General features: G+C 38.3%; 3 protein-coding genes across 6 annotated transcripts in view; 2 read left to right on the top strand and 1 right to left on the bottom strand.

Annotated features, from left to right (window-relative positions):
• Nucleotides 1-3,319, bottom strand: part of LOC133532828 (uncharacterized) — a 3,826-nt gene extending 507 nt beyond the window's left edge. The window contains exons 1-2 of the mRNA XM_061871679.1: nt 3,019-3,319; nt 1,371-1,539 (exon numbers count right to left, since the gene is read on the bottom strand). Coding sequence (XP_061727663.1) covers nt 1,371-1,539; nt 3,019-3,240 — 391 coding nt within the window. The 5' untranslated portion in view covers nt 3,241-3,319. The remainder of the gene's footprint in view (nt 1-1,370; nt 1,540-3,018) is intronic.
• Nucleotides 3,320-3,612: 293 nt separating this feature from the next.
• On the top strand, nt 3,613-15,144 carry LOC133532406 (RNA pseudouridylate synthase domain-containing protein 1-like). 4 transcript variants are annotated; one of them, XM_061871054.1, is made up of 6 exons: nt 3,613-3,883; nt 4,575-4,812; nt 4,939-5,115; nt 7,127-7,244; nt 7,388-8,495; nt 9,610-14,489. In XM_061871054.1, the coding sequence occupies exons 1-5, from the start codon at nt 3,785-3,787 to the stop codon at nt 7,632-7,634; spliced, it is 879 nt and encodes a 292-aa protein (XP_061727038.1). In that variant the 5' UTR covers nt 3,613-3,784; the 3' UTR covers nt 7,635-8,495; nt 9,610-14,489. The 4 variants fall into 4 exon arrangements, with proteins under 4 accessions (XP_061727038.1, XP_061727037.1, XP_061727036.1 ...); XM_061871053.1 differs by lacking the exons at nt 3,613-3,883; nt 4,575-4,812; nt 4,939-5,115; nt 7,127-7,244 and adding an exon at nt 14,917-15,144 and having other exon boundaries at nt 7,736-8,495; nt 9,610-12,847; XM_061871052.1 differs by lacking the exons at nt 3,613-3,883; nt 4,575-4,812; nt 4,939-5,115; nt 7,127-7,244 and having other exon boundaries at nt 7,737-8,495; nt 9,610-12,847; nt 14,038-14,489.
• Nucleotides 15,145-15,967: 823 nt separating this feature from the next.
• Nucleotides 15,968-24,871, top strand: part of LOC133532441 (nuclear pore complex protein Nup98-Nup96) — a 90,011-nt gene continuing 81,107 nt past the window's right edge. The window contains exons 1-8 of the mRNA XM_061871117.1: nt 15,968-16,288; nt 18,802-18,912; nt 20,090-20,212; nt 20,863-21,048; nt 21,368-21,505; nt 21,678-21,814; nt 22,249-22,378; nt 24,163-24,246. Of these exons, the coding sequence (XP_061727101.1) occupies nt 18,870-18,912; nt 20,090-20,212; nt 20,863-21,048; nt 21,368-21,505; nt 21,678-21,814; nt 22,249-22,378; nt 24,163-24,246 (841 nt within the window). The 5' untranslated portion in view covers nt 15,968-16,288; nt 18,802-18,869. The remainder of the gene's footprint in view (nt 16,289-18,801; nt 18,913-20,089; nt 20,213-20,862; nt 21,049-21,367; nt 21,506-21,677; nt 21,815-22,248; nt 22,379-24,162; nt 24,247-24,871) is intronic.

Here is a 24,871-nt window from a genome sequence, read left to right as displayed (position 1 = left end):
TTATTGGATGCAATCCGCAAAACATCAGTCAACAAAAATTGAACTTCCTGTCAAAAAGTCATTCAATTGAATGTCGACTTTTAGGGTTCCGTACCCAAAGGGTAAACACGGTAACCTATTACTAAGACTCCACTGTTGTCTGTCTGTCACTAGGCTGTATGTAAAAAAAAAATCTCAATGAACCGTGATAGACAGTTGAAATTTTCATAATGTATTTCTGACGCCGCTAGAACAACAAAATACTAAAAACAGAATAAAATAAATATATAAGTAGGGCTCCCATACAACAACGTGTTTTTTTTTGCAGTTTTTGCGTAATGGTACGGAACCCTTCGTGCGCGAATCTGACTCGCACTAAGCTGGTTATTTTATCCTTTTCGCTAAGTACGTCCAAGTGGCGTATTATGCGAAAAATCGTATGAAGCGAGTTCTATTATCTCATCATCATCATTGTCTTTAGCTGGGTCCACAGTCCACACAGAGTGAGCATACGCGCGAGGCAATTTCCTCAAGCACAAATTGGCCACTGTAGACATGCCTCGGCCGAGGCGGCGGGCTCGGGCGGGGAAAACTCACGCGTCGGCTTTTAACATCAATTAAATGATGGTTCTACTATCTACATACATATAAAATATGAAAGGTGGAAGGAATTAAATCTCCATGTACCAAAAGTGTCTAAAAAACCTTATAGGTGGCGCTACAATACCTAGAATACTTGACAAAAAAATCAAATCATAGACAGCGCACTTCACTCCGTCAATAACGCCTAGGTTCTTAGCTACTCTAGCGCTACTCTGGAGAGATTTTGAACTGTTATTTATAGCTGACAGTCGGACACTTTTGCAACAGTACTACCATAACAGATTTCACTCCTTTTAAATCCACACTCCATAATATAAAATATCACACCTGTTGAAACATACTCCCAATAAACACACAGATAGACATCAGACATCCCACAAGTTTTCGTTGTGCCACAACTTTTTTTAAATGTAACAAAATTATCGTCCTGATTGTCATATAGATTTAAGAGTGTGTAAGATGTATTATTTGTGGCTGTTGGTAATCCCAAATTAAGAAAATAAAAATAAATATGATTTATAATTGTTACATATTTGCCGTGACCGTGACTTACTTTTCAAAATTGATTTTCATTAAAAATACACATCAAAATCGTTGTACTGTCTGTCTAATGCTAAAAGCCAGTTCATTAACTAGTGATTCTTGAGAAAGGTTTGGATGTATACTGAATTTGTTAAGGTTTTATGTAACTTGTGTGAATCCCGGGCAGGTCAGGTCACTAGTACTTAAATAAAATAAATAAATAAAATATGTTATATATATACCATTTGTAATTGTAACATACATACCTTTTTTCTTTTTACCACTAGCTTGGCTCAGTATCTCATCATCGGATGATATGCTGTCGAGAGAGATGGTCTCCAACTGCTCGGCTGACTGGCTAGAGGAGTCTGTGTCTGAGGGGGGCTCCGCACCGTCCAGGATAGCGCATAGTCGTTTGGAACTTATTCCTAGAAGCTGAAATAAGTAAAATTAAACTCAAATAGATGACAAGGCCCCCAGTGTCCTGGAATTGAACCAGGATGTTCTTTTTTTTTATACTACGTCGGTGGCAAACAAGCATACGGCCCGCCTCACGGTAAGCAGTCTCCGTAGCCTATGTACGCCTGCAACTCCAGCGCGCGCATACATGCGCGTTGCTGACCTTAAAACCCCCCCAGCCGCCCCCTCATTGAGCTCTGGCATCCTTACTCACCGGCACAAACACAACACTATGAGTAGGGTCTAGTGTTATTTGGCTGCAGTTTTCTGTAAGGTGGAGGTACGAGTACTTTCCCAGTTGGGCTCTGCTCTAGATCTGGAATGGCATCCGCTGCACTATGCCCTACCACACAAAGTGAGATGACATTCACAATGCATTTGCAGCAGGTAAGTAAAATAACAGCTACACCATGGGATGGCAAACAAGCCGCATTTGGCTTGGAGGTGTGATTATGGCTTTTTCAAGGGCCAAAAACTTGACATTTAGAGTTCTAAGGCTCTTTGAGATTCTAAAACTGGTGATTTCTAAGGTGGTTAACACACTGGGTGCAATTCGCATGTCTCTCCCTCTCCAATATTTGGGCGAGACAACGCTATGCGCGTAATAACTGCCTAATGCCTGCCTAGTGCCGAGGCACGTCTACACTGGCCGGTTTGTGCGTGAGGAAATTGCCTCACACGTACATGCTCACTTGCTCGCTGTGTGGACCTGGCTATTCAAGAGTGAGTGATTTGATTAGTTTTCTTTTGATTGAATTCACTCACTCTTCAACTCATTCAGTAAGTCATCTATCTCAGTGTTCCTTGTTCACTCTTTCCCACTTATGATTCAAATGAGACAGCCAAGCCTGATGAGGGAGTGAGCTAGTAGAATAATTTGGGGTGTCGGGAAACCATGGCAGAATCGTATCGCGTGATTCACCATCCTGGTCGCACTTATGGCTGTGTGTACCTGATTGATTGGCATCTCTCTCTACTCACTCGTGAACAATATAGTCTACAGATCCACTGAGCGAAATGAGGTATATATATCACCGCGAGCGCAAGATATGAATCAATTTTTTCAACTCAGTGAAGCATTTTGCACATCTCTGCTTGCTAAAAAGGCACCATGGAGCCAGACTGACCTGGGTACGTCCTTAAACTACGTCCGAAAGAGAGGTATGGGCATTGTGAAGGTCATCTCCCTTTGCATGGTAGGGCACAGCACAGCGGATGTCATTACAGATCTAGAGCAGAGCCCAAGTGGGGACCTCCACCTTACAAAAAACCAAAACCGCAGCCAAATAACACTAGACCCTACTCATAGTGTTTCTGCCGGTGAGTAAGGTTGCCAGAGCTCAACGAGGGTGCGGAGTGTTGGGGTCAGCAACGCGCAAGTAACTCTGGAGTTGCAGGCGTAAAAAGACTAAATTATATTTTACTTTTAACGGCAAGAAACCCGCCGATACTTACTTCTTCCAAACATAACTCCTGTAAATCGTCTATAGATAACCGTCTGACGCACTCAGGGGCCAAAGACTTGAGTTCTTTCGATTTCAAAACAGAAAACACTTGATGCATCAACTCTACTCTGTCGTGAATGAAATACGCCAAATCATGCTCCTCCTGTCTCCGACTAGATGAGGAAGTCGTCGCTTTCTCTTCTTTGATTCTATGCTTCTTCATTCGGTTCATCTTTAAAGTATTTTTTTCAATTGATTAATAATTTCGGACACATCTTCGGAAAAGATTTAATCCTACTAAATCGAAAAGTTACGAAAATACTAAACGACCATAGAAACATTTCACGCTTTTATATTTTGCAGCGTTATACAACAGGAGTATGTCAAATATGACATCTAAGTAATGAAAGCGTTCCAAATTAGTTGTCGAGATATTTATTTTCTTTGCTACTTGTTTTGAGGCTTTATATATCAAAATCGCATAAGTGACCAATTTCTACAAGTCGAACAACTCATTCATATAAAACATGTAAAAAAATTAATGTTGATTATATTATATTTCTTTATTAACAAAAATAATATTATGATGAAGCATGAATGAAACTTTGAATGAAGCTGAAATGTGATGACCTGATGACAGCAATAATCACAAAAACACAAAATGCCAATATTGCAAAGTATTTATATAAAAATCGTTGATTAAGCTATTAAACTAAGCTACTACGGTTTTTTTACATTTATCACCAATAACAAAACCAGCTACAAACAAGTCAAACATGAAAATGTCTATTCCTAAATTGTACCAAAGCGAGGACTATTTGATTGTAAATAAGCCGTATGACATGTACATAAACTCAGAAGATGAAAACGAAAAGGTATATTGCTCTAATAAATAATTTGTGCCCATCAATAAATTAATTTCAATATTTAAGCCAAACACATCATTGTACTCAATTGAGGTTATGTTTATTTACTTAAAACTGTAGTGATGTGCTGATGTGGTTACGAGATTGTTTATCGATGTCGATTTTTTTAAAATAAAGTACTTAAACTGAATAAATGCAACTAATCCAACCTGTAAATTGCTAAGATGAGGTAAAGATGAGTAGTCTGTTTTGCTACTAAATTCACTTTTTTTTTAAATATAAAATTCAATATTGACCCCTAAACTCGCACCGACGTGATGTCGTGATAATGTACAGACAAACAGAAAAGTATCTCTACCTCCCACAGTCGCAATATTAGGTCACGCGATTTTATATACTTACAAAAACAATTGTTAATTAAGTTGAACATACCCAAAGGTTGTCTGGAGGAAGTGATCGGTTGTAGGCGATAAGTTCGCCTGTTGTTACCTCTATATGTGTTTATGTTTTTTTACATATATCCTAAACTGCGTCAGGAGCTCAGGAGTGCAATAAAGAGTATAACTTGGTATAATTTTCCCTGACATTAATGTATTCATATGATTTCGCCATTCGTTTTCAGGTTGAATTCTGAATTCGGTATGGCCAAATGAAGTCCTGAGCGAAAAAAATTCAACTAGCAAGTCCTTGTTTGTTACAGAATTCAGTTACCTACAACATCGCCAAACATGACTCTCACCATTCTACATCCTCAGATCCATTGCATTTTGTTCACCGCCTCGATTACGCTACCAGTGGTGTATTATGTATAGCAAAAAATAAACGCGCATCAGCCATCGCAGGCAAATTATTTGAGAAACGAGAAACTAAAAAATACTACTTAGCGGTTGTTAGAGGCCATGTAGAATTTGAATTATGCGATATTGAATATTCGGTGGGTAAGTCAATAACCTGACATTACTGGCCTAGCCTTCTAATTTGACTGATTTCTTGTATTTGAGTCTAATTATACATATTTTGAGCAATAATCTTTAGAAAAGCCTAATATACATTTTATCTCTAAGGTACTGACGCTTTAACAGCATCATCGTCGCACAAAATGGTGGCGGTTACATCGCTGCCTGAAACTGCAGTAACTACAGCGGTGCATCCACGACCGGCGCATACTCGTATGCTTCTCTTAGAAACTGGTTACTATTGCAACGATCCCGTTAGTGTGATATTGTTGAAACCTGTCACTGGTAAGTATTTGCATATTTATATGGACTGATATAAAGTATGTGTACACTGTACACACCCGTTTGTATAAGAATACATTATAGTATGTATATTAACTTTAACCATTTACACAAGCCCGCTAATGTTTAGGTCAGAAATATGAAAATTGCACTAATTTTAATGTTCAATCTGGACTTCACTTTTTACGGCAGATGTAAAAAATAATATTTTTATTCTATACAAACAATAGAATTTATTACCACTTCAAAATCAGCATGTAAATTATCCGCAACGCAGGCTTCAGATGCATATCAGCAACATGCTTCGTCCCAAACAAACCAATGAAGATAGCCGCAACAGGCTTCGTCATTTATACGAGTAAACAATAATATCTATCTGAACTGCCTAGGCTTTTCGCCTAAGTTGCTCGCTCTATTTGCAAGTTATCTACGCGATCGACAGCAGTACGTTCGTCATGGATCTTTTGTTTCAGCTCCTTATAACACGAGATCTGGTGTCAGTCAGGGTTCACTCGGCCCTCTTTTGTTTGGGTTGATGATCAACGATTTGGAGAAAGTAGTCAAAAATGATAAGTGTTTGCTAAATACTGATGACCTGAACTTGATCTATGGTGTAAAAAATAGTGTAGACTGTAATTCTCTTCAGGAGGATATTGACTCTTGTGATGCGATGGAGCGTGGAAAATAAACTCCTCTTCATTGTAACCAAATGCTGTGTATGCTCTTTCAGTCGAGCTGCAGCACCTCTACTTGCACAGTATACGCTCGGACTTGACAAGAATAACAGGGTCTACTCTGTGAAGGATCTTGGGGTGGCCTTTGACTCACGTCTTACATTCCACGATCATATACGCACGCTAGCTGATAGCTGTTTCAGAAGACTAGGCTTCGTGATTCGCAACGTCAAGGACTTCCGAGATGTTGAGGCCATAAAGCTTGTCTTTAACGCTTTGGTGAGAAGCAAGTTGGAGACCTCATCAATTGTGTGGACCACGTATGAGTCGACTTACGCCTTACTTCTAGAGAAGATTTAAAAGGCTTTTCTTAGATTTCTGTATAAGAAAATGTTCGGGTTTTACCCATTTTTATATCCGATTAAGTTTTTGCTCGGAGCACTAGCTTACAACTCTATAGAATTAAGGCGTAACTGCAACTTGCTGGTTACAGTTTGTCGCATGCTGCGTGGTGAATTAGACTGCCCAGACCTCGTGAGTCGCGTGCTCAGACTGCACGTGCCGGATATTCCTAGGATTAGTTTAAAACCGCGGGTGCGCCCACTGTTGGCGGTGCCAGCGGCGCGCACTGTCACGCAGAAATTCGTCGCTCCTTCGAGCATTGACACTACTCAATGCGCTTCTGACGTCACCACCTGATTGTGATTTGTTTGCATGGAGATGGACGACCGTGTACCGTGACGTGAGTGCCTGAAGTATTGTGAGATGATGGATGATAGGCCTTCCACAGTCGGTGTATAATATTACTACTGTTATGTGATGCTGTTGTGTTGTTATTTTCTGTCCTTCCTATGTATCTTGTACCTACTTTTCTATTATGTTTTTCTTGGAATGATATATTTTGTTAGTTTAAGTTTCCCGGCGTATTTGTATTTTTATGCTGTACGTGTAACTATAATTGCATTAAATAAATATATAAGCTAAATAAACTAACCGTCACGAATCGTACCTGGCTCAAATGTCCCCATCACACTGGCAGCGTTACCACGCTGAATGGCCAATGAGATCTGTTGGACCAGGTACGAAGACCGAGGGTCGCACCCCCTCTCCCTCAGCCGCCAACCCAAATCCCTTACGAAGTCCTTCGCCTCCAAAGCCCAAGGTCCCGCAGTCTCGACTGCAACTGGTACACAGTCGTGCATTGGCTCCAGGACAGAGTACTTGGCATGTTTCATTTTGGCTAAATATTTTATTCTATTATTTTAAAAAGCTTCTTTTTATGTTTGTTTACAATCTCGGTTTTCGTTGGTAGACATACTGTATGATTACTTTTTTTCTAGGTCGTCGGCACCAGCTGCGCGTACACTGTGCTGCCATTGGGCACACAATACTTGGTGACTACACTTACAGTAATACCGAAGATTCGGCACCACATCGAATGTTTTTACATGCAATGAGGTAACGGAACAGAATAACAAAAGATAGTTAAGAATATTTTATGTAAGAAATATTTTACATCAGTTTCACTTATGAAAACAATAAACCAGCACATTGTGGAGTAAGCTGAAGTACCAATAATGTATTTTTATTTGATTTTTCAGGTTGATCTTACCTTTACCACAAGAGACACTGGATATTCAAACATCAGAACCATTTTTCTCGGACGAAAAGTTCTCTTCAAAATATCGCTCTTTGCGCAAATTACACACGTTCTGGAGTAAAAATGAATTTATGAAAGTTTGTGACGCTACAGATCAGCCACTTACGATAGGTGTAAAATATAAAATATTTAAGACACATACAAATTACGATTCTAGCTCGTTTACTGATAAAAAAGATAAACAATAGTTTTCAATTTAAAACGTATTTCACAATATTGGTCAAATTATATGCTATACACACAGCTAAATGCTTTTATTTACAAAGAACCAACGATAATGACTTCACTACTCCCTTGCTGCAATAATCATCGATGGAGTAAGTTATTTGCTCTTCACTAGTTCTTACGGCAGAAAAGTAAAATGTATCCAGTGTTGAGCTGTTTTAATGCTTGTCTACACGATTTATAATATATAGGGAGCGTGCATGAACTGTAGGAGGCAGCACAGGAGCCGTCAGATTTTTGGCGCGAGGCGTAAATGTGATGTTTATTGTTCCGATGTGGCCCACAAGATGGCAGAACCTACTATGCACAAGAAAACACGTGACGTGTAAATGTACATGTTTATGGTTACGATTCAGGCCACAAGATGGTAGACCCTCCAACGCCCACGGTCCATACTATACTTACAATTACAATATTGTCAATAATACAAATTCATAAACTTTAAATAACTGGGGGCCTACCGCGAAAACCGAAATTCGCAAATTGCGGGATCTTTCTCTTTTATCCTAAGATGTAATTAGAATGACAAAGATAAATGCCCGTAATTGACATTGCATGCTCTTTGATAGCCGGTCTTTGTTCTCTCTTATTTAAATGATTTACTCTCTGGCAACCCACACTACTGTCAGTGTCAGTACAGTCGATCATCTATATTTACTAAAAAATTGCTTGTGGGATTTTTTACATTAAAATGTTACGTGTCTGGGATTTAGTGAGTCTTTTGTCATAATTGTAACAGTAAACAGCTTTTAATACGTCAGTCACATTTTATCTACATATGTATAATCCTGGTTAGTTTTTGTTTTAATGAACGTAACAAAAAGGTATGTTGTCATGATTTTTATGATGATATTCGGTAAAAGCCCATAATTGCGCGTCCATCTCATAAAATCATAGTGAATAAAACGGTCTTTCTATCCAAAGAAGCGTCTAACTAGCATTTTAAAATCGGAATAGTAATTTATTTTAATCTAGTGATTACAAACTAAGATCGAAGTCCGTTTAATCTTACTCTGCAGTCGACTTTGTCAGAAAAAAGTATGGAAGTATCATTATACTCTAAGAACACAAGTAATATTTTCATAGAAATATGAGGTACATTTTTTTATGTTAGTTAATATTTTGGCAGACTGTAGAGTAGGCCATGATTGCTTATATTAGATCATACTTTGACAAATTTCCTAGATAAGATTCATATACTAGCCATGTCTTATCGAACCTCAACAGTGGCAGAATCATCAACACCTTGATGGAGCGATAACATGAAAAATTGATTGAAATTTCCTAGATCAGGTGATAGATTTCCTATATTTGAGAAAAATCTTACACAGATGACCTAGCCCCAAACTAAGCAAAGCTTGTACTATGGCTACTAGGCGACAATGTACCTACATATGTATATAGATAAACAAGGGCATAGCCAGCTAGTGATCTAGGGGGGCAGAGGCCGCAGAGGGGTGTACATTGTATGTAAAATTTGAGCTCATTCATCTCATATCTGCATTCATCACACAAATAAATGCCCTTACCAGGATTCAAACCTGGGACCATTGGCTTCATAGGCAGGCTCACTACCCACTAGGCCAGACCGGTCATCATATACATAGAAGGCTGTAATTGTTTACATTACTTTATACTATGGTGTTGCAAATATCCATGGACATGGCAATTGCTTACCATAAGGCCTTGTTTACATTACTTTATACTATGGTGTTGCAAATATCCATGGACATGGCAATTGCTTACCATAAGGCCATTTGTCTGCTTATTTGCCTTCTATATCATGAAAAAAATTATGATGACTTAGTCCTAACAAAAGCAACGAATAGTATCCTTGGTAGTTGAAATCTCTCTTTTGAAATTCTATTTGAATTGTGTCATTATTTAAACTTTGATCATGAGAAGTATTAATGAATCTATCTTTATGTTTTTTTTTAGGAGATATAAGGAAATTCAGACTGCTATTCATAGTCATGGCATCTAAACAGATAGACATCAAAACTATATTGGAACAGTTTCAAAAAGATGTAGATTATGCTATTTCTGAATCATCAAAGAAGAATCAAGCACATAGAAGTTCAGACTCAATTCATGGGACAACTAGTGATATTAGAAATGAGAATGTCGGTAAGATAACTCGGACAGTAACATCGAAAAGACTATGTGATGCTAAAATAGAGCAGGAGCACAATTCAGATTTAAAGAGACCAAAAAGAATGTCTATTAATGACTCGGAATTGAAATTTAGATGCAGTTTTTGCTCCGCGAGATTCCCTTCTCTTACTATAGTAAGAGACCATACCAGAGCATGCCATAGAGACGAAAATGAACGGAGGAGAGAAGGAAAATCGAATCACAATAGCACTAAACTTAAATCTGTAGTAGGTAATGGTACAACAGGATCAAAGTTATACCAACACCTAGAGAAGAAATCAACATTTCTGTTTAGATGCAACGCTTGCAAATTTGCTAGTGTATCTTATAACCACATTATTGAACATTGCCAATATCATGTTGTCACATCTGAAAATCCAGAGGTGTTTGTCTCTAGAAACTCAACAAGGAAATGCGTAATATCTAATGCGGAATTTGATGTTGATTTTGACACATACAATGAATGTAAATATGGTTCAGATTATGCTTATACATTAATATATTGCGACTATAATCTTTTGAAACAGGACAAGTGGCCAGGCATTGTGGATGACTTACCGAAGCCAGAAATAGACATGATTAACTGTAATAGTATATATTATTTCACACGAATTGTTCGCTTGACATCTCGGAAAAAGGTGTCATCTGCCCCATTTATGATCTTCCAATGTGAGAAATGTCTGAAATATATTGATCCACATTCCGTATTGGCACATGTCGTAGAAAACTCATGCAATAAAGAGCTTGCTGAATTCCCTTGTTATGAATGCAAGAGACCATTTCTTGATGAGAATACCATGTATCTACACTATAAGATGCATCAAGCTGCAGTCAGCTCTAATATGAAGTTCAGGACAGTATTTTTCAATCATAAAGATGATGATTTCTTTAATGCACTTTTACTAAAAGCAGCTGGGGTTATAATGCAAAATGTATTAAGTAGAAAAAAAAATGCACTGCAAAAACTATTATCTGATGATGCGAAGGCGCAACTTCAAGTAAAAATTAGCCCTGCCGCAAACATCCTAAAAGCTAATGAGCATGGCCTGCAAAATGGACCAAGTGGATCAAACTTTCCACAATTAAGACTGTCATGTGATAAAGCAAAGACACAAATTCAAGTAAAAATGAGCCCACAAGCTAAAGATGTTCAAAAAGTTACTGAAGGTACCTCTCAAAATGTACCAGATTGGTCAAAATTAGCACGACCAACACTGTCATCTGATATAATAAAGACACAAGAAAATAACAGCATCCCAGTAAAGGATATTCGAAAAATTACTGAGCTTACCCAGCAAAATGCACCAAGCTCACAACTACAGAGATTACTAACATCTGGTGCTGCAAAGGAACCAATTCAATTGAAAATTGTTCTTGAAAGACATGATGCTAGATCACTCCTTATTCCAGGAACTACAATTGGTGTTCAAAACAAAACTGTGTCATCTAAAATCACCAGTAATATTGCAAAAGATACAGATAAAGCAACTACAGTTTATAAATGCCAATGTGACTTATCCTTCCATGAATTGGAATATATGTTCAGACATCTGGGAAAATGCCCTTCAGAAAAGTCAGCCAGAATTTCTTGTGTTTGTGGGTTAGTTTTTGATGAACAGCAATATCAACTCCATTATGGTATTCATATCCAAGGTTTCACGAAACTGAATGTAAAAAGAATTACGATGTGTGATGAGAAAATATTAGGCATAAATAACAAAGTAAATGAAAAAGAAAAGAGAGAATTAGACTACAATCAACTTTGCAATAAAGCAATTTCGGAGCTTATAAATATAATACAAAATGTAGCTTCAAGTTTGCCACATATTAGAAAGATCAAAACAGAGGTAAAGGAGAAAATAATTGAAAATGAAACACGGTCTGCTGGTTCAGGGGATGATTTAATTACAAAAGCTATGAAATCTCAAGGAACAATGACTGAAAGGGAAACACTGAAGTCAGTGGGGACAGACACAAATGATTTAAATATATCAGTGTTAAAATCTCAAGGAACTATGGCTATGATAGGAGTACAAACTGTTCATGAAAAGAATAATGAACTTTGCAATAGAAAACAAGTTATTAATACTAAGTTGGTGTGTTTAGGGACAGATGATTTAAATAAATCAGTCATGAAATGGCACAGTCAGGCACAAACTAGTGTTGAAGTGAATAAAGAATTTAGTAATACACAACAAGCTGGTGATACAAAGTCAGTTGATTCTGTGTCAGATGATTTATGTATATCAGTTATGAAATCTCAAAGTAAAATTGCTATTGTTGTACCAGAAATACAAACTGCTTATGCGGTAAATGAAGTAAAAAATAATATGAAAGACGATGCTAAAACAATGTTAGTTCGTTCAGGAGCTGGTGATATGAAGACTAACACAGAAGCAGTACAAACAGAAATGTCAAGCAGTTGTTTTGAACTAAATATTTCAAATGCAAGAGAAGAAAATAATGATAGATTAACAGATGATGTGAACAATACATTTATGAAACCAAATGAAAATCTCAGTTGTGGCGCAGATAATACAGACGAAAATCAGTCCATGGTTGAAACTACAATCGAAGCAGAGACGAAAGAATATGTTACAAACAAAGCTCAACATAGTAATGATTCCACTGGAAATATTTGTGAGAAAAATATAAATATTAGTGACACAAAACATGAAGATCACAACAAAACAGTGATTAAAGAATGTGATCAAACACAAAAGTCACTCAACATGGATCAAGAGAATGACGCACCCGAAACACAGACTGATAACAACAAGGAATATGAAAAAACCAGTGAAACAAATGAATCTGAAAACAATAAAGATGTGAATGAAACTGAGCAAGGCAGTACGGATAGTAAAATTTATACGGAAGATGAATTGCTGAATGGACCAGAAAATCCTGAAATGCCTATTTACTTTGATGTTGTCGAAGAATCACTGGTGACTGATGATGAAGGTCTAATACTACTTTATGAAGATGATGAAACGGAAGATTAAAAAAAACGAAGGATGTACAGGTAAAATTCTTCTAGTTTATGACGAATGATTTTTATATGATTGTTTTTTCCTTGATACAAATAGAGTACAGGAAAACACTTTACGCTCATTTTTATATATAAAAAAAAACAACGGGATGCACTCCGGGAGTGCCGGCAGAAGGGGTTATTCCCACTAGTTACCACCAAGTTGTTACCAGTGGTAACTACTGGGTTTTTTTTTCCCATCTTTTACCACTGATAACTATTGGGCAAAAAAATTCACCAAACCAAGTTGATGGTAACTAGTGGGTTTTTTTTTTTCCCCAGTAGTAAAAGTGGTAAAAGGTGGAAAAAAAAACCCAGTAGTTACCACTGGTAACAACTCGGTGGTAACTAGTGGGAATAACCCGGCAGAAGTGGAACCTTGAATATTAATGTTGTGCATTTTTGATATTTTGGAATGGTCAGGGAATAATTTTGCACGAATTGCTTTAATTATCAGTATAAAAGTACTATCATTTATGTGGTAAAATACAATATTCATTTATTGCGCTATCGTACAAAAACATGACAATTATATTGCATTAAAAATGTAACACTTCAGAACTATTACAATTATTTAACATTAAAAAACTTATCTCTCAGAAAAATCAATTTCCATTCATAATTTCATCGACTCTTACACCATCATCATTACTAGAACCATCATGGAGTTTTTCGATCAGGTCACGTGTTCGTCTTACGAGTTTTCAATCTGGCGACGTGACCTGTCGCAAGTTTAACATTTTTCCCCATCACAAAAAGTGCACAGCGCTGCTAAAGTTTTCACTACTAAAAAATGAAAGGCAAGGTTCGAGCATGAGTCCTTTCGGAACACCGGTTCGATAGTTTTTAGCCAACTTAGCTACCGAATCTTACCCGAAGCGTGCGAATATTTCCATTGCTTCTTTTATTGTTTAAGCGATGTATTTTTCCTTTAGTATAAAAAAATGGAGTATCGCTCGTAGACATAATATATCTGCTTGGTAAAAATTACGCAAGTTTGTAATCATATATGACAAGGTAGAAAATGTATAACAACCATCTGTTAATCACAACCTAGAATTAACCAAGGTGTAGATTTTTTTTAATTGACTGATATAACATAATATTACAAACTTTGAGAAGTTATATATGGAAATATTACGTAAAAAGCTAGTCAATTTCATAGTGAATAATTAATCTTACAGATGTATGACGATAACCTCGACGTTATTTTATCCGACACAGTACAGAGCACACTGTCTGCGTGTGCAAAAATTTTGGACCCGTGCACGACTGCACGCACACGTTACGCAAGCGGTGTCCCGGGGCCTACCGCGAAAACCGAAATTCGCAAATTGAGGGGATCTTTCTTTTTACTCTCACTAAGACGTAATTAGAGTGACAAAGAAAAATGCCCACAATTGACGAACTTCGATTTTCGCGGTTATAGCACCCGTATCTCATAAGGATGTGTATATATAACAACGTGCAAAGTGCATGTCTACTCGCAAGCTTCCGGCGTGTACACGGGCCTTTAATGTTTTTTTAACTCTTGTATTAAGTTATATTAATTTGTAATAACGAATAAATATTAGTCCTAATTTATGTAATGACGTATCTAACAATAATGAATTCCTTATTAAATGATTTTTGAAGAGCACTGCGTATTCATTTATTAAGTACTAGCCTTTGCGGGTTATTCCCTGCTTACCATCAGGCGGGCCGTATTGTTGTTTGCCACCGACGTAGTATTAAAAAAAATCCCACTAGTTACCACCAAGTTGTTACTCTGTTTGCCAGTGAAAAAAATCCCACTAGCTACGTCTAACTTGGTTTGGTCGCAACTACCTAGTTGGTTACTAAGTTCTGTTACTCGATTTGCAACCTCTTTAACAAATGCTACCGAAAAAATAAAAAAATGACAATGTGGTTGATTTGTGAGCTATAATTATATACCACACATAACGCTTATCTCGTCGTATCTATAATGAATTGGGGCCTAAATAAAAGAGAATCGTGAAGTTGCTTGAAAACCTAAAAATCAACAAACAATTTGTTTATCGCACAACTAATAGATACAATAGTACTCGGAGCTTCGATGACCGCAAGAGGTCTGGAAGACCACGCACCGTTCGGACCAGCTCTAATAAAGGCAGTGAAGGCGAGAATTGCAAGAAACTCCGTCCGGAAGCAAAAGTTGGCAATACAGATGTCTGTGAAGAGAAGCACCCTAAAAAAAGTTATCAATGAAGACCTTAGACTACACGCTTACCGCAGACAAAAAGGTCATTCGTAATAAATGATTTCTGATTTCTTACTGTTTTTTTTTTTCGCCCAGTAGTTAAAATTTTATTAACGTTCAATACTAATGAAAACAGGTATAGCGTGCTTTAATCAATAATTATAAGTCGATTAGTATTTAAGTAGACGTATTAATGGTCAGATAACATTTTGGGTGCCCAAACCATATGAGGAAATACAAAATGTCAACCCCTTAGGAAGGCGCGTATCGGACAGTTCAGGCCAGCGATGGTTCCATTTTCATCACTTGTCACTATACCCGTCACTTTCGCGCTTACATGCTTGTTAAGATAGAATGTGACAGCCATGGTGACAAATGATAAAGAGCCGACCATCTTAGCCTATAGACCATCTAGGGTCACAGAAGTGATAACAAAATAGAATAGATAAACACTAAACTCTGATGCTTTTTTTAAGTCGCCTCCTCCGGTTTGCGGGTTCTAATACGACAGATAATCTAACTATCTGGTTCAGCTTGAAAACTAAAGACGCTAAAGGAAGGACGCGTACGCGTAACACAAGGAATTGCGTACATTGATCGTGTGCCAGAGTATAATAGACATGGGAACATGCAGGGGGCCGTTCTCTTTTACTCTCACTAAGAGGTAATTAGATTGAAAAATTACCGCAATTGACGAACTTCGATTTTCGCGGTTATAGCCTAGGCGGGTCAACGTAAGAAATTCCTAGAGCTAAGATTATTTTCTTTAGCAGCTCACGTAGCATAACGTAGTGTACTTGAGGAGCTGTGAAAATGACAACTATGTTTTACAATAGTTAGCGTTTGAATAATTGCACACGGCGTATTTAGTCATCGTCGGGCGTCGTTACTTTCATATTATTGGTTATTCATTGGCATATAAAACACATGGGGCTATTATTTTTTACCTTAATGTATAAATAAATAAATTACAAAAACAATTTAACGTATAAACTTTGCGTATAAAGAAACTGTACATTTTTATCGTTGGCAACACTTTTAGCAGCTGTCACTCTCACGCCAATCAGTCGCCGATGGCGGTAGTGCTCTTGACATTCGTGTGTGTAATTATTTCTGCTGGAAAGTGAACAATATACCTAAGTGATATCAGTGACTTTTTCGATTGTATTTTTGTTGTTACTACTGGTTTAAAATATCGATTATTTGATTATTCTGTAAGTATTTGAAATAACAAACTTTTGTTTTAGCATTCGAGGTGTTTGGAATAACCTACCAAATTGTAAAGTGTCTTTTACAAACGGTCGCCGGTAAAAATTAACTATAAATTCTGGTTTTACTAGCAAAATAGCATATTTATTTTGTAAATTTTGGCTCTGAAAGTGTGGGTTGATTGAATATGATACAAATATTTTAGTCATTGTTAAATATTGAAGGTATGTTAAGATTTTTTTCTTTGATCGTAGTAGGTTTCCTGAACCACGTTTTTTTGGTCGAATTATACATACACATCGCAAAATTTTGCCTAATTGTTGCAAAAGCATACAAATCTAAGTCGATTTACATAGAATTTGCTTCTTTTACGCAAATTTTATTAATATACCTTTCAAATGCAGCATTATTGACTCAATGTATTTTATTGACAACAATTGTTTTAGTTAGGTTATATTTCATAAATAAATGAGATGAGTAATGAATTTCAATGCATTCAATTAACTTATCGCCATTCCTATTACTTCTATAACTTATATTTGATATACTTAAAGAAATATATAAGCTTTTAACTTGTTGATTTGCCCCTTCAAATACAAAACTAAAAAAAATAGCAACATCAGTTAATGTCAATTAAGCACATAAATAAATATTATAGGAAATTATTACACAAATTGACTAAGTCCCACAGTAAGCTCAATAAGGCTTGTGTTGTGGGTACTTAGACAATATAATATATAAATAAGTATAAATACATAGAAAACAGACTTACGAACAAACATCTGTGCTCATACCATGAATAAATGCCCTTACCAAAATCCTGGTCCATCGGCTTCATGGCTCCTCTACATGATGGCCCAGCGTAGGCCTGTCCAAGGGATGCATTTATGCGTTAGAGGGAGCAAGTGATATTGCTATCTCATTCCACTACATAGCTGCGTCCCTTAGACTGGCGTACGATGGGCCATCGTGTAGAGGAGCCCTCATAGGCAGGGTCACTACCCACTAGGCCAGACAGGTTGTCAAATACCGACAGGCATCTTACATGCAACATGTATACACACTGCTCAATGGTACATGTAAATGACTATTGATTTATTTATGTATTTATTTTCTAAGCATCATATAAATGAACTATCATTTATAAAAACATTTAGTATGGTGTACTGAACTATTTGGCCACTTTGACTGCTACAAATTATTTGACGCTTACTGTACTATGTTTTGTAAATATTGCTAAATATTATCTTTTCTTCTCTCTAATCTTTGAAACCAATATTTTCTATTATAAAGAAGAACAAAGAAGACAAAAAAGTTAAATACATAATGCACACTTAACCTGTAGCCTCCCAGAGGCTTATTAAACTCCCTTTTCATTCTATTATGAATTTAGAGAAATCATAATTGCATTTGCACACTGCATTAACAATGTGTGCCATAAGGTAAAGGGTAGACTTAGCATGTAAGTGTGTGCTATTTTCGATTGAGGCCAATTGCATGGCTGTTTTTTAATTATAATATTATTCAATAGGCAGCTTGAAGCTTATGCATGTATATCACTGCACTTGTTTTTTTAATGTTTAATGTTAAAAATTTTTTGTTCACCGAGCAACTATCACTGATTCTGGTAATTTATTCCACTCATGTACAGTTTTGATAAAAAAATTGCTTGTGCTAGGAACTCCAGTAATTTTATTGTATTTATTATTTAATCTTTAAGCTTTGGCCTGGGTGGGTGGAGGCAAACAATTCGCCAAAACTGCTTAAAAACCGAGTTTTCGATATTCTGTTCCAGGGAACATGTTCTGTTTTTCTGTGAAAACCTTTAGGTTAAAAGTTTTTTTTATCACTTACCTAAAACTATTATACTAATAAACATATATAATAAATAGTTATATAAAATATAATGTAGGAATATCCAATTTTTTCTATACCACAACGGTGGCAAACAAGCATACAGCCCTGTGGACGTTTGCAACTCCACAGACGTTACATGCGTGTTGCTGATTCTTTAAAAATCGGTACACTCCTTTTTTGAAGAACCTCACACTGTAGACCCTCGGGAAAACCTTAGCACTGAGGTCATTCCACAGCTGGAGCGTCCGCAAGAGAAAGTTCCTCTTAAACCGCACAGTGCGCGACCATTTAGGTTCTAGGGTGTGAGGATGAACATCCTGCCAACGGCTAGCTAGCCAATACTCTTCAAAATCTATGTTTCATATATGGCAGTTTAAAGAATATTATTTCTTTTCCAAAATGAAGGAAGCCATTTTTAAACCCTGTGTTATATGTTTTACAGCAATGACTATCTGTGGTATCATAAGCTTTCAAAGGGACGGATGGATTTCGCAGCGGTTTTTTGTTACGTGAAAGCGAGTTTCCTTGCTTGCTTAAGTATCTATCTTTCATGTCCACTTTGAAAAATAATCAGCTCGTTTGAAAATGGTTTAAAATCTTATGATTAGTGTAAACGAATTTTTATTTTTTACTTATTATTTATCCTTGTGATCGCTTACAGATCAATCATGACTTCAATCTGAAGACTGTGTAAGTGTGTACCAGCAGGAAAGCAGCACCTAGGCCACAATGTTCCAGAAACCAACTTTCGGAGCCAATTCCTCGGGCTTCGGTAAGTAACACCATATAAGGAATAAGTTTTAATTCATCATCATCGTATCAGCATTTTATCGCATACTGCTGAGGATAGGCCTCTCTTCGAATATGCCACTAGTCCCAGGCCTAAGCTAATCTCATCCAGAAGTGATCTGCAATTTTCCACATGAGCCAACAGATGAAAGCTGTCATTATTCTTATTAACATTTTGGTCTACTTGCTATCACACTGCCTGGCAACATGTATTATTTTATGGCTCCTCCACACGATGGCCCAGCGCAGGCCAGTCCAAGGGACGCATTTATGCGTTAGAGGGATTAAGTGATATTGCTATCTCATTCCACCGCATAGCTGCGTCCCTTAGACTGTCCTACGCTGGGCCATCGTGTAGAGGAGCCATTATAGTCCTTTTTTTTGCATTAGAAAGAAGGTAAGCGATTATATTGAAAAACACTTTTGAAAAATAAGTCATGGAAAATATGTAGGTAACTGATAAATCATACACGATCATTAACATTCTTTTGCTTTCATATGTAGTAGTCACTGATTTTCAAAAAGCGTTTTTGAATAAAAAAAACATGTGAAGATTGTTTACATTTTTGTCTTGAGTATTTTAGTGAACAGTTCTAAAGTAAAAAGATTATATTGTTTATGCCTATTGGCTCCTTTAGGTGGTAGTATCAAACCAGGGGTTGCTGGCTTGTACACCAATTATGTTGTTGGAACTTATGTATGCTCCCAGGCCAAATCCGTCGCACACGCCCGTGCCAGTTAGCGCTGTTCATACAATTTCTTATTAGACGGGGCGTCCGTTCCGGATAATCCGCGTCAGCTAGCATTGGCCCTTAAGGAAATTATAGTAAGCAAACCAGACTAATCCCAAAGATGCTTCGTTTTTCTTTTGAGTTGGAAAGTCAGATATCCGTTTGCGGAGATTAAAAATAAAATAAAATTCTTAAAGGGGTATGTTTAGTTAAGTTATTATACAAAAAACAGAATGTCTAATGAATTGTCTATGATAATGAATAGAATCAGGCCTTACTTTGCGGACATCCATACTAATAAAAAAAAAACTACTTTTCTCGGATTGGTAAAGGTATAAAGTAAGTATATTTTATAAGATGTTTTGTTTTAATTTGTCTATAATAGTTGAAGTTTTTGACATATATTGAAAAACATTTAAAATATTCCAGGCTCCTTCAATGCGGGTGCGACAACTTCCTCCCCCTTCGGCGGGGGCTTCAAGAGCACAACCAACAGCGCTTTCGGCGCCCCGCCGGCCTTCGGGGCCGCCGCGCAGCCCGCGGCTGGAGGTGGTAAGTTATCTGATCGTAAATATTATTGCTAAGATATAAGGTCAAATTGGTGTGTATTATGTTCAGTAAGCTGCAGAGATAACTAAGCCCCCCTGCAAACAAGTTTTTATGCTCAGTTATCTCTGCAGTTTACTGTAGGATATGTATTAGGGGTACAGTTGTGAAAGTTTCAAAAAAAATGGAAATGTCGCAAAATTTCACTGGAAACTAAGGAAACTTTTAGTTAATGGAAAATTTCGATTCCTATACAAAAATATGAATAGTTTCCGAGATTTTTCCAAGTGGAAATATCGCATTTTTGGTACAGCACATCAGTAGTTAAATAGGATAGGGGCATAATGGGGTTAAAGCCCAATGTTATTGATCATTAGGGTCAGCAACGCGCATGTAATATCCTAAAATCTATGGTGTTGCAGGCGTCCATAGGTTATGCTTGTTTGCCACAGACGTGGTATAAAATAAAATTGATTTACGGCCACAGTCGAAAATAGACGATGAATTTTCAGCGTCAACGAAAGTTGTACATTTTCCAGGTTGAATTAGCATATGATTTCATTGTAATAAATATATATTTGTATGATTTCATACGTTTTAGATCTGCATGTTTAATTGTTTATATGCCTTACAATAAATTTGAAACTTTTTCCAAGGTTTGTTCGGGTCGAACAACACTTCAAGCGGAGTTTTTGGCTCAACAAACACATCTGGGTTCGGTTCCGGAGGAGGCTTCGGAGGGTTTGGAGCCAGCTCGTCAGGTGGGGGCCTGTTCGGGGCCTCGCAGCCTGCTCCGCTGTTCGGGGCGCAGCAGCAGCAGCCCTTCCAGGCGAAACCAGCAGGTAAAATAGTTTAATTATTGTCAATATGTCAAGACTAAGCTGTAATAGGACAACTTCTATAAAAATGAGGTATGAAAATACATTGAAAAAAAAAGGTGAAAATTTATATTAATAATAATATTAAAATGGACGACGGGTTGCTCTTATGGACATTCAATAGGTGTGGCAGAAAAAAAAAAAACAAAAAATTCTGCAATTAAGGGATTAATAGGGAATTTTACGCGGAACTCTGCGTAGGGGGCGCCACTACCACAATCCATCCCAATCTGAGGGTCTACCACGAAACATGAAAATCGAAATTTCGTTTTTTGGTCTCCAGGCTTCGGGTTCGGCGGCACGTCGACCAGCACAGCGGGCACCACGCCAGGTTCGACTCTGTTCGGGGCAGCACCGGCCACGGGCGGCATGTTCGGCCAGCAGCCCGCCATGGGCGGCACGCTGTTCGGCAATAATACCGGTACGTCAGACCCCGGACACTTGAGAAAACCTTGGAAACTACCTTAGAGGGACGAAATCATATGACCGCTTCGCCAAACATAGTCCTAGTTTTCCTTTCTGGTGTTAACATTATAGAAGATTCGGTATTACATGAATTATTGAATTTTTCGTAATTGTTTCTTTTTCTACAGGAGGCTTCGGACAACAACAAACCGCCACGGGTACAGCTCACGCGAAATACAACCCAGTAGTTGGCACCGACGTGGTCGTCAAGTCCGGGACGTCACAGAACATCAACATCAAGCACCATTGCATCACTTGCATGAAGGTAACTTGTTAGAATAACAGTTTTGAATGACTCACGGTTAGTTTGCACGGCTCATGCTAAATACAACCCAGTAGTTGGCACCGACGTGGTCCGGGACGTCACCATTGCATCACTTGCATGAAGGCAACGTGTCCGACTAAAGTAAGGTGACTAAGGACGAAGAGTTGCATAAATTGACCCGCCATTTTAAAACATGTATAAGAAAAACGCAACGCAAACGATGTGAATATTCGATTTGGATGACGCTTGATGCTTAAATAATGATTAGTTTACCTCATTTCCGGGGAAAAGCACTATATATGCCTCGGCAGGAACAGCAATTCGTGGTTTCGTCTTCTTTGTCGGACTCTGCTTTGCATCGTCCGACAAACTCGTACCTTATCCCCGAATTGGTTTTGTCGGCCTCTGCAATATGTAATGTTCTCTTTCCACAGGAATACGAGAACAAATCCTTGGAAGAATTGAGGCTTGAAGACTACACGGCGGGCCGCAAGGGGGCGCAGGGCGGAGGGGTGTTCGGCTTCAGCCAGCCGCAGGAGAACAAGCCGCTGTTCGGCGGCTCCAGTGAGTATATGGAAAGATAAATGTTTATTGTCTGTGGGTAATGGTAGTATATTAGTGGGAGTTACGGTATAAGAAATATCTACTCTCATTTGTTATTTATCAGTCATAATAAATAAATGATACCTAGATATCAAAGAGAACCCTGGCTCGTACCAATGAGTTTTTCGGAACTTACGTACGAAATATCATTTGATATTGACCAGTCGCTTTTCGGTGAAGGAAAACATCGTGAGGAAACCGGACTAATCCCAACAAGGCCTAGTATACCCCTCTGGGTTGGAAGGTCAGATGGCAGTCGCTTTCGTAAAAACTAGTGCCTACGCCAAATATTGGGATTAGTTGTGAAGCGGACCCCAGGCTCCCATGAGCCGTGGCAAAATGCCGGGATAACGCGAGGAAGAAGAAGAGATATCAAAGAGACCCGGACCCGGTTTTTGGACCCGGGTACATCCTTAAACTACGTCCAAAAGATAGGTATGGGCATTGTGAATGTCATCTCGCTTAGTGTGGTAGGGCACAGCCAGTGGATGTCATTCCAGATCTAGAGCAGAGCCCAACTGGACCAACCTTACAGAAAACCGCAGCCAAATAACACTAGACCCTACTCATAGTGTTGTGTTCCTGCCGGTGAGTAAAGTTGCCAGAGCTCAACGAGAAGGGGGATGCTAGGGTCGGCAACGCGCATGTAACTCCTCTGGAGTTGCAGGCGTACATAGGCTACGGAGACTGCTTACCATCAGGCGGGCCGTATGCTTGTTTGCCACCGACGTAGTATAAAAAAAAGAGTAATATAAATAGAGGTAGATTGTCAAAGAAAACTTTGTAGCCACTTTGTAGTGCTAGATTTTAGGGGTCGGCGTCCAGTGTTGGCCGAATATTAATTGCAATTGACAATTAACCGTTACAAATTGAAATGTAAACCGTAACGGACGGTTACAGTTTATGGTTCAATTTGTAATGGTTAATTGCATTAACGTTTTGGCCAACTCTGTCGGCGCCCATCTCTACTCCGTATATTCTAATAAAATAATTAGATTTGTTTGTTAGCTGGGGCCCATTTCGCGAACGGTATTAGACTAATAATAGTTATTTGTGTCCCAAGGGAGGAAAAGTAGAAAATTGCGTGCCGCGTGTAAAATTGTTACCCGAGCCAAAGGCGAGGGTGGCAAACACGCAGGATGGAATGTCCCACGTTTCCTCCCGTGGTGCGCATACTACTTTTCTGCTCGACGGAGGCGGAAAGCGGCAATTTCGTTTAGCGCAGCGGGAGAAAAGTTGACGCTTTCCGCCCGGAGGGCAGAAAATATTATTAGCCCACACACTGTCAAATCGTATGCGTTTCCATGACAACACTAATAATATTAGCCTATTATGGTTCGAGAAATGGGCCCTGGGGCCGTAGCGTGAACTTAATCTAGCCGTGAGCGAAGTCGCAACTGTGAGGCCCTTTTCTTTCAATGTGTTATATAATAATAAAAAAGGTTGGGTCCTGTGAGGCCTTCGAAAGTTCGTGGCCATGGGTAGGGGCGGCAATGCCGGAGGTCTGGAGGCCTCGGGCAATAAAGGAGTGGAGGCCCCCTGGCCCCAAATTTTTTTCCAAATAAAATGTAAAAATTTCCGAATACTCTATTGTGGGGGCCCCTCTTTTGTGGAGGCCCCGGGGCAGCAGCCCCGGTCGCCCTCCCCTAAATCCGGCCCTGAGGGGCGGCTTCGCACACGCCTAGCTAAGTGACTGTGCCCTAGTTATACTCGTATCGTGTGAACGGACGTGTGTGTGTGTGCAGCGTTCGGCGCGCCGGCCACGACGAGCGCGGGCGTGTTCGGCGGCGGCGCGCTCGGCGCCTCCACCACCGGCTTCGGGAACACCAGTGAGTACCCGTACTTATCGGTTATACACCCCTCATGTTCCAAAACTCTCTTATCATTTATCATGCTCTGAAATAGGGTTATTGTTCAAAAGTGTGCATAAAGTGATATGTTTCTGCACTAGAGCATTTTACTTTCCATTTCGAGTACGATTTTCTTAATTTTTTTACGATAAGCAATTACAATTTGGTTTTAAATGGATTTATCATACAATTTCCATTCTGATATTTAACTTTCCATTTCTTAAATAACGCTATTTTTACCTATATGGTTAATTGAAAGTACCCTCAAGAACTGCTATTTTTTATTTATTTAGTAATATAAAAAAACACATGTATCCTCGTATTCGACTTTTCGAAATGAAAAGTAGAGTGTTTAACTTCATCCCTTGGTTTTCGTTTTATCTCCATTATTCTATCTTTTTACTTTTTCCGCTATTCGAAAATAAAATTGAATTTTAATACATGCTGATTGATATCATTTTCATACTAATAAAACCATTATTTACCAACTGAACCTCTGGTGACCCTCAAGACTCAAGATTTTATTAACCTTTCACTTCATTTAAAATTCAACATGGCTTCATCGACAAAATATCGTATTTTATTCCCCAATAGAGTTGTTTCC

The sequence above is a fragment of the Cydia pomonella genome, chromosome 27, assembly GCF_033807575.1.
Source record: "Cydia pomonella isolate Wapato2018A chromosome 27, ilCydPomo1, whole genome shotgun sequence".
Classification (NCBI taxonomy): domain Eukaryota; kingdom Metazoa; phylum Arthropoda; class Insecta; order Lepidoptera; family Tortricidae; genus Cydia; species Cydia pomonella.
This window is presented reverse-complemented; position numbering and strand designations above follow the sequence as displayed.

What these genes read in the sequence shown, in the direction of transcription:
- LOC133532406 (XM_061871053.1), top strand. Translation starts at nt 9,645, where the DNA reads ATGGCATCTAAACAGATAGACATCAAAACTATATTGGAACAGTTTCAA.